General features: G+C 33.9%; 1 protein-coding gene across 1 annotated transcript in view; it reads left to right on the forward strand.

The window, feature by feature from the left end:
* LOC111712602 (tenascin-R) overlaps positions 1–7,594 on the forward strand; it is an 11,538-nt gene extending 3,944 nt beyond the window's left edge. Inside the window, exons 6-14 of the mRNA XM_023487257.1 lie at positions 946–998; positions 1,785–1,843; positions 1,900–1,962; positions 3,144–3,219; positions 3,413–3,463; positions 5,221–5,287; positions 5,629–5,749; positions 6,043–6,582; positions 7,488–7,594. Of these exons, the coding sequence (XP_023343025.1) occupies positions 946–998; positions 1,785–1,843; positions 1,900–1,962; positions 3,144–3,219; positions 3,413–3,463; positions 5,221–5,287; positions 5,629–5,749; positions 6,043–6,582; positions 7,488–7,499 (1,042 nt within the window). The 3' untranslated portion in view covers positions 7,500–7,594. The remainder of the gene's footprint in view (positions 1–945; positions 999–1,784; positions 1,844–1,899; positions 1,963–3,143; positions 3,220–3,412; positions 3,464–5,220; positions 5,288–5,628; positions 5,750–6,042; positions 6,583–7,487) is intronic.
* The last annotated feature ends 2,894 nt before the right edge of the window (positions 7,595–10,488 follow it).

Raw genomic sequence — 10,488 nt, forward strand, 5'->3', positions numbered from 1 at the left:
AATCATTTGCTTTATTAGACTCTGTAAGGTTAGTAACACCCAAAAATGTAGTCTTTTTGGTGTATTTTTATGGTGTTAATTGACTTTTTGAACAAAACAATTCCAGGGGGGGGGCAAAAAACAGCCAGGGGGGGGCAAAAAATTTTTTTTCGCGCTTCGCGAACAACAAATTGGATTCTACGAACGCCAGATTGGTTCGTTTTCCTGACCAAGGAAGGGCCTTCAATTAATTTCTCACCCATTTATTTATTAATACATTAGTTAAAATTGGTTACAAAAGAATCTCAAACGTATTATTAAATGGTGTTCTTCACCGATTAATATACAAAATGGCCGACAACAAATTCTTGATTTGTTAGAAATTGCGGATTTCTCTCATGGGATAGAATTTATTTTCAAGGCTGTCATATCCTTTCCTATCCTGTCCTTTCCTGTCCTATCCTGTCCTATCCTGTTTTATCCTGTCCTATCATGTCCTATCCTGTCCTATCCTGTCCTTTCCTGTCCTATCTTGTTCTATCCTGTCCTATCCTGTCTTATCCTGTCCTATCCTGTCCTATCCTGTCCTATCCTGTTTTATCCTGTCCTATCCTGTCCTATCCTGTCATATCCTGTCCTGTTCTGTCTTGTCCTGACCTGTCCTGTCCGGTCCTGTCGGCTTATTTTTGTTTTTAGATCGGAATTTCTTTTATGTCTAGAAGTAAAGTTGAACGTAAAGTTTAATTACTCTACACTTCACAACTTGTTTTTTTTAAAGATTCAAAATTATAATTTCGTCATAAAAGTTACGTAATTAATCAATGATTGTACTTTCCATGAAAGATGATAATAGTGAAAATACCATAAAAAAGAATTAACAAAGATTTTATCCTTACGTTTAAAAATGTATGTGAAAAAGCAGGAGAGCTAAAATAAGAATAGAACAATTGATCTCAAATACTTTAGATGTGAAATAGGTTATATTGGAAAACGATGCCATGAATGTATAAAACATCCAGGAAAACTTAGGATTTACTTTCAAGAGATTCTTCATTCAAAATATGCATACAAATTTGGAATTCAAGCCCACAACTAAGCATGACAGGGATATAGACTAGTCTTAAAATTTTTTAACAGCTTCTTCAATTTACATTTTTAAGCTCTAGACATATTAAAAAAATGCAACGCGCTCAAGTCTAAAAGAATCATTTTTAAAATGTAACTCGATTTATCCACGAGAGCGTGCATATCTGGGTTTTCAGTGGCATACATTACTGATCAAAGATGTTCTCCTAAAAGCTACGGCAAACCAAGATGTTCACATTTTTAGGAAAAAATCAAGCAGTATTTATCTTCTTTCAAGCTTAAGCTAGAAACAAACGCGTTGCATTTTTTTAAATGTATATGCCATAGCTAGACAAAGATAAAGTAAGTTGATTGGGTAAATTCCAAAATTCCAAATTCTCTTCTGCGGCATTTTAAAGGTTACCCATTGGAGTTGCACCGCATGTGCATAAATGGGGAGTTGCTGCTTGTGTACTTCAGAATACGGCCTCGTCTACAGCAATATTTTCCCCACAGCCGACAGCTGAATGTACTGAAGCTCACCATCAAAATAAATTATTGAGAAAGAAAATGTTTTTTGAACTATCTAAAACTTAAAAATTCTTAAAGTCAGAAAATGATTATGAATAATTGCAAATCCGGATTTTATTCAAAAAAATTACATACGTTTTTAAAAATCTTGGTCTCATTATAGCATCAAACTGGAATTAAAGATTAAAAAACCTAAATTCTTTGACCAGAATGTCATAATGGAAACTGTATTGAATATCTGGACTGTAACTGCTATCCTGGTTGGACAGTGAGTAAAATAATAAACAACAGAATTAATGTTTTTATTTATTACATTATTGTTAGGGACGATATTGCGCCACCCCTGCTTGTAGGGATGGATGCAGTAAACAATTTGGCAGCTGTAAGGTATAATTTTTTCGCTCGAATTTGCCCCCCCCCTCCAAAAAAAATTGTAATATTTTTGATTTTTCATGCATGTTTCAATTTACAAATTTTCCTCCCAAAACAAGTTTTTGCATTTCTTCAAACTCCAGTTATTTGGTTTATGCAATTTTGAATTGGCATGTGCTATTTCAATTTTATCGAATCAATTTGCAAAAACATTTTTTCCGACTAACTTTGCTCATTGAAGACTGGGTTTTTATCTTTCAACAGCTTAGGTCGTACATAGTACATACTTAATTTAAATTCTATGAATTTTACTCTATGTTTGTGTCTTATAAAAGCATACATTTTATTCTGAAAGAAACCCATATTTTTATAAACCAATGGCAACATTTTGGCGTGGGATTGAGCTTATCTTTTGTAACTGAACTCGAGGTCCACTGTAAAAAACTTTTGAATCAAGTTGTCCATCTTTGAGATATCTATAAGATTATACTGTGGATTGGGAAGTGAATCGTCAAAGCGCTGAAGTGTCTTGACCTCTGCATATAAACTTCCCTAGAAGGGGATCATTTATTTGGCGTACAGTCCCGGTTTGCCAAACATAGTCTGTAATTGTACTGTATAGCTTACTCTAACTGGCTTCAAGTCGACCCGGTACTTGAAATGAACCAGAGTTTACAGGGTCCATGGTGTTCTCTCTAGGTACCTGGAGAATGTGTTTGTCTGCCTGGAAGGGGATATCAAGGGGAAAACTGTACTCAATGTATCTCTAGGTACCTGGAGAATGTGTTTGTCTGCCTGGAAGTGGATATCAGGGGGAAAACTGTACTCAATGTATCTCTAGGTACCTGGAGAATGTGTTTATCTGCCTGGAAGTGGATATCAGGGGGAAAACTGTACTCAATGTATCTCTAGGTAGCAGGAGAATGTGTTTGTTTGCCTGGAAGTGGATATCAAGGAGAAAACTGTACTCAATGTATCTCTAGGTACCAGGAGAATGTGTTTGTCTGCCTGGAAGTGGATATCAGGGGAAAAATTGTACTAAATGTAACTCTAGGTACCTGGAGAATGTGTTTGTCTGCCTGGAAGTGGATATCAGGGGGAAAATTGTACTCAATGTATCTCTAGGTACCTGGAGAATGTGTTTGTCTGCCTGGAAGTGGATATCAGGGGGAAAACTGTACTCAATGTATCTCTAGGTACCTGGAGAATGTGTTTGCCTGCCTGGAAGTGGATATCAAGGAGAAAACTGTACTCAATGTACAAGAATGCAAGGCAAGGGAATATATTGTATTTAATTTTGAATATTTACTTTAAATCCTAATTTTCTTATTCCTATATATTTACAACCTAAATGTGCAACACTTTGATGTTCAAAAATCTTACTTAGTTTTAAAACATCAAATGTCTAAGACATTATATTTCAAAGATATCAAAAGTTGTTGGCAACTAATCTGTTGTATCTCAGGATGTGATCATGGTTACTGCAATCTTCCAAATGAATGCATCTGTGAAGAAGGAAAGTATATTAAAGGACTTGTAAACGTAATTACAATTGACTCTACAAAGAGGCCAAAGCCAGATTTTCAACGCAGCGTACACCTTAATGTGCAGCTAATCATACAAGCAGATTTCGATACGTTTACACACACATACTCGACGAACATACAAAGGATGTAAGGGTACCGTTGTGAATCAGGAACTACCTTCAGCCTTCTTTACATGAAGAGTCAATTAAAATTACGCTTACTGTCCATTTAAAGATATAAAGTGACAATTTTCCTATTTGTCTTAAGAATAATCCCATTAAATAATAATATTGCAAGTAGAGTAGAAAATCACTTGATCAAATTTCTAAAAATGCATATTTTGAATTGTCTGGATAAAATCTGTTCTCATTGTTGAACATTTTTTATATACGTTAAGAAGTTGTGTTGTGAATTTCGGGATAAAGCATTGATATCCATCCTGTGCAGACCTATGGATTAATTTAGTTCCTCTTCGACACAGACTACACCTTATCTTTTCACAGGGTGGGCTACGTAGGCCTAAGTTGACCCGGCACGACATGCTACGTTTTTACGATAGGTTTTTAGAGTGCCATTTCACGGCCACTTGTTGAATATAATACCCATTTTGGGGGTTAAGTTTTACTACTTTGAAAGACATACTCCAATTTTAAACAAGAAACATGGCATTTATGAATTCAGTCTTTTTTTGAAGGTTTTGTGTTTCGTATCCAAAGGATCCTTAAATATCCCTGAATACAGATGTTTACTGATTGGTCGTGTACAGTCCTTGTACACAATAGAACATGCTGTGGAAAATATCGCATATTTTAGCTGATAAACGACCTCTGTAACTCTCTTACCTCTGCTCTTCGATATCCCATTATTGTATTACCTTGCAGGGATATCTTATACTGAGGGATCAATCATTTATCCTCAAATTCAAAACTGTCCACATTGGATATCGAGATTAAAGATACTCGACACAAAAGATCCCTTCTCAGATAGTTCTCTCCTTAATTCATCAATAAAGTTTGTAAAACCTGTCTGTACTCTGTACTTGGTTCTAACATGTTGATCCATTTCTAAAAATCTAATGAGATTATAACAACGCTTTTTGACCGGGAAATATTAAGACATTATTCTATCTAAATGTTATTTTATTCTATCAAAAATATTTTGTTTGGTGCAGCTAACTTTATAAACCAGAAGAAAACAGTGCACATCATGCCAGTGCCAGAGTTTTAATATCTACTTTCCATTCTATTGAGTTTTCTTTTCGTGAGATCGAATTTGTCTGGATAAGAATGTGATCTTTAAAATCCCTTAAAATAATATTCCAACCAAATTCAGAAATATTTAGAACCTAACGATCAACCCCGGGATTGCAGGAATATTGGAAAAGATCAAACTGGAATAATTTTATTAAAATTGAATATGAGAAGGACTGTGAAATAATCAACAATTCAACACATTTAGTGCTTTATTTTCTTCCACATTTAGTGCTTTATTTTGTTCCACATTTAGTGCTTTATATTCTTCCACTTTTCTAACGTTAGAAGAAGGTTTGCCAAGAGGTTCAAGACATAATGTTAATTATTTATTTTCTGAACTATGTAGGTTGGACTGGAACGTATTTATTTTCTGAACTATGTAGGTTGGACTGGAACGTATTTATTTTCTGAACTATGTAGGTTGGACTGGAACGTATTTATTTTCTAAACTATGTAGGTTGGACTGGAACGTATTTATTTTCTGAACTATGTAGGATGGACTGGAACGTATTGTGACACCCCAGTTTGTAAAGATGGATGTAGTTCTCATGGATACTGTAGGTAGGCTCAGGATAATATAAAAGGGACTGTTTGCGAATTCCGAAATCATGATTATGATTTTTAGTGCTGAAAAGAGACTGTTAAAAATTACATTTAATATTTGTTCACATAGTGATTAAGATACATCATTGAGATACATCTGTAATATATTTTACAGAGCTGTTTCGGTCTTACTGTAGTGTCTGTATCTCTAAGCAAGCCATATTAAATATATGTGATTATTTTCTTTTTATCGTTTTTTAGAATAGTAGAGCATAAGTATACCACGAGGATCCTCAAATATTTTCCAATAAATATGATATTCAGGAGCTAACTAATTGGAGAAAAAAATTTATTTTTAGAAATCCCGGTGAATGTATTTGTAAAGTAGGATACAGGGGTGAACTATGTGATGTGTGTGTACCATATCCTAATTGTGAAAATGGATTCTGTATTAAACCCTGGCAATGTTTATGTGATGAGGTAATGCTAAATCATTACTAATTACACATTCTTCAGGGACTGTCATTGTCATTTAACTTGACCTTTCATTTAACCCTGAAATTTGATATCTGATTATTAATTTAGAAGACATTGCAGCTTTTCCATTTTATATTTTCATAAGTAATTGATGGATATTTCAGGCATTCTTCAAATTCTTTGATATTTTATAAGCATATTCAGTTTTAAGTTAATTTTTAAATCAAGCAATAGAAATCATAAAATTATTATTATTATTATAAATGAATTCGCATAGTAATTTTTATTTTTTTCAGAACTGGAGCGGAGTGTATTGTAATGAAACTAGTGACCTAGGTTTAGATAAACCTATGAGTAGGAATTCTTTAACTTTCCCTTTAAAACCTAATTTGCCACAACCACGGTTAATAAAGAAAACAAATCTAGACTTGGATGCGTTAGTTGCCTCTATTTTGGCGCAATCTTCAAAAGCTGAAATTGCAAAACCTTCCTCGGCAGCAAAACCGGTAATAGCAGAGCCATCAACTACATCTCCAACAACTAAATCTCCAACAACAACAACAGCGTTACCAACAACAGAAAAGGCACCAAGTACATCAACAATGTTGGTAACTTCAGATTCAGAAGAAGATGAATACAGTGAAGAATCTGAAGAATCTGAAGATTCTGCTGATACGCCTAATGCTCTGGACGATCTACCTGCTGATCTTCAGGGTGATGGTCAAGGAGGTTTAGGAGGGTTTAGGAGACGACCAAGAAGGAGAAGGAAGAGGGTGAAGGGTAAATCTAAAGCAAAATCTAAAGGCAAAAAAGGAAAATTTAGGAACCCCGCCCAGGTACTCATAAAATATCTTTAACTCTTTTATTTCAGGATTTTAAGTAGGAATTAAATAAAAACATCATGATAACTTTTTCGCGGATTAGAAACACTGAAAAAGTACATCATTTTCTTCATTTTTTCTTAAAAACCAACATTTAAAAGGAGTGATCGCCTTAAATTAAAAGAGGTAAAGGCTACTAATTTCAATTTTCTTGTTTGCCTCTCTCAGGGGTCAATATAATTCCTTTTTCAATCCCATTTGGGATTGACAAATTTGAAAGAAATGGGGGCAAATTCTTTAATTGGGGGCAAATTTTTTTATTATTTTGGGATCGAGATAATCAGCTTTTTTGGGAATTATATTGACCCCTGGCCTCTCTATGTAAATAAATAGTTTAACACGTCTTATACCCAAAAGCATAAGACCCATACAAATTCAAAGAGTTGCATTTTTTCACTCAGGTCGTAAATAGATTCAGTTAAATTTTAAATAAATCATTCAGATATTACAGCCTATAAATGATGCATTCATATATAATTTATATATCATAAATATCTTTAAAAAAACTATTTTAAAATATTTTATGCTCTTACTAAATTTATATATACAAGCCTTAGACATAAGAGGGCGCTTCGCGCCCATCTTTTAAATTAATTGTGAACATGTTCTCTTTGTGTACATCGTAAAACAAAACAAAAATAATTCGCGGATTTTCACAAAAAATTTCGTGGATTTTCAAAATTTTAAAAAATTTAATGAAGATCGAATTTTTATGGAGACAAATATTTAAAATTTCAATCATTAATTAACCTTCCCTGGGGTCCCTAGATGTCCCACAAAAAACACCCAGACAAGCCAAATTTATATATAGATTAATATATATTAATTGTATATACCAGAAAAGGTTTAATTTAATTCAGGCGAAGATTTGAGAGCTCTGGGCTGAGCCAGATAAATGGATGAAACAAGACAGTTATTTTATAATTAGTTTTCACATTTTCAGTAATAAATTTATTTTTAAAATATATTTAGATTTAACGACAATAATTTGAATTAGGAAAATAAAATACTTTTTAAAAAAGAGTTTTTATTAATACATATTAGGACAAAGGTGATTGTTAATGTTTATAGACCTTAAAGTTGTCAACTTATGAATAAGGGGGAGTTAAGCTACTAAACCTAATCTCCTAAACATTATATATATTTTTAATTTTCCGGTTATTCATTGGTCAATTTATAAATTTACAATTTACAAGCATGTTTTTTATAACATTTTCTAACGTTCATCAATGAGAGACCGATTAAAAAACGGTTTAAATGCGTTTAACTCCATCTTAAAATTAATAGATCTGTTTAGAAATGGTTATCAACTTATTTGAATTAAAGTTTTTCTTTAACATCGAAGTTTTTTTACATTGAAGTGGGTCCACAAGAATCAGAAAACGTTATCACATTTCCAAATTACATTCTCCACCAGTTTGCTTTTTAACAACAACAGATGTAGGACAACAAAATCGGTTCGTTTAATATGTTTAATTGACAAACTTTGATTAAAGATGGTCCACGGAACACCTAGAGGCGGCTTATGGGGGGGGGGGTAAAGAGGTGACGTCCATCCACTTGGAAAATAGGGGAACGTCCCCTCTGGTAAAATTAGGAGCGCAAGAAGAGAGAGCAGGCACCTTCTAGCCCTTTTATTTTGATTTTTAAGATTACAGTGACAACCAGAAAACGACATTAAAGCAAAACTGAAGTGGATTTGATGTTGTTAGAAAGCTAAAACGTATATATTTAACTGAAGTGGATTTGATGTTGTTAGAAAGCTAAAACGTATATATTTAACTGAAGTGGATTTGATGTTGTTAGAAAACTAAAACGTATATATTTAACTGAAGTGGATTTGATGTTGTTAGAAAGCCAAAACGTATATATTTAACTTGAGTTGGAAAAATTACTAATAAATGACGGTTTGGTCTTTTTTACAATGTATTGAATATACTGCATTTAATAATTCCTCCCGGATTAAGTGTTTACAGATTCTTCACGTAGAACATTATTTTTAGGAAATGTTATGGCTGACCCTGCAGTTCAGAAGAATAATGAAAAATTGAGGAAGGCTTTTTATTATTTTTCAATTTCATTAGTTTAATATTCCTAAGACAGTAGTAAGTTCAGCTTTAGTTGGGGGCACAAGCTTTTGGCTGTCGTGCAACTGATTTGGCCACCGTGCCACAGACTTGGCTGCCGTGCCACAGACTTGACCGCCTTGCCACAGATTTTGCCGCCTTGCAACAAATTTGGCCGCTGTGCCACTGATTCGGCTGATGTGCCACAGATTTGGCCGACGTGCCACATACTTGGATGGCGTGCAACAGGTTTGGCCGCCGTGCCGCAGATTTGGCACAGATTTTAAGACGAAGGATCTGGTTGCCGTTGGTGCCTCAGATTTGGCAGGGTTGCAAAACGCTAAGGAGATAAAAATATGGCTGCTTCGCCAACATTGTATTTCTGTGTTGCAAGTAATCAGAACTCCTCAACGGCAAGGGAATTAATCATGCATTCTGGGTGCTAAGGACAGGCAGTCAACTTCTTTTCATAGCTCATATTTTTTTCCAAATTCCAAACAATCAAAACACTACGGAGATATTCGGAAAATATGAGCTGACCAGATATTGTTCTAAAAACACTACGGAGATATTAGGAAAATATGAGCTGACCAGATATTGTTCTAAACACTACGGAGATATTTGGAAAATATGAGCTGACCAGATATTGTTCTAAACCACTACGGAGACATTCGGAAAATATGAGCTGACCAGATATTGTTCTAAAAACACTACGGAGACATTCGGAAAATATGAGCTGACCAGATATTGTTCTAAAACACTACGGAGATATTCGGAAAATATGAGCTGACCAGATATTGTTCTAAAAACACTACGGAGACATTCGGAAAATATGAGCTGACCAGATATTGTTCTAAAAACTGTTTCAAGTGAGAGAATCAAAATAATGTTTTCCGCTCTCCAAAACTCAAAAAGGAAAAAATTATTAAGTAACTCCAGGAATGGAATTATTTAAAGAACAATATTTTAAGGAGCAATATTTCATAGTGACAAGAGTTTAAGAAGGACTAAAATTAAATAAATTTATATCTGGTTTAAGTTAAAAAATGTCGTCTTATAGTTATGCGCAATCTACAGGGTGTCCCAATAAACATGGGAATTCAGTGACGAATTAGATATCGTCTTTTTAAATAATTCTTTGATTTAGTGTAGCGATACCTACTGAAAAAGCTGTAATCCGTAAGGGTTTCGTCTGCTATGTTCACATTTTGTTTGTTTATGTTTTCACTGCATACGGTTGTACTTAGTGAAACAAGAAAATTGCAGTATAAAAACAGAGTAAACTTGTCCATCTTCACTGTTCATCTTGCGGAGACATTATATACACATCTTTACAGTCTTTTACCCTTTTCATAAAATAAACTCTATAGCAGACATAATAATATTAAGGCTTTTGAAATTAGGTATTACAAAGCTAATTCATAACAAAGACGATATCGAAATCGTCACTGAATTCCCATGTTTTTTTGGGACACCCTGTATCTTTATTTATGGAAACTGAGCTGAAAACTTTAGAATGGATAAACTTTAATCCTGACTTCCTGTTCCAAATATCCACTGTGGAAACTTTTCATTTTAGTCCTTAATCCACTTTTTTTCTCTCTCCTTGTATATCCGTTAGTTTTTTTTCTCCAATGAGAATATTTCTGTTCTCTCATTGGTTGCCCGCTTTTCTCTGATTGGCTGCTACAGTTTCTCAGATGAAAAAATATTAATATGAATTTTATCGTTTTTCATACACTTTTAAGATAATCTTGCAAGATTATGTTAATCTGGAGATCAAGAAAAGAGTGGA

The sequence above is a fragment of the Eurytemora carolleeae genome, unplaced genomic scaffold, assembly GCF_000591075.1.
Source record: "Eurytemora carolleeae unplaced genomic scaffold, Eaff_2.0 scaffold1296, whole genome shotgun sequence".
NCBI classification, from domain to species: Eukaryota; Metazoa; Arthropoda; class Copepoda; order Calanoida; family Temoridae; genus Eurytemora; species Eurytemora carolleeae.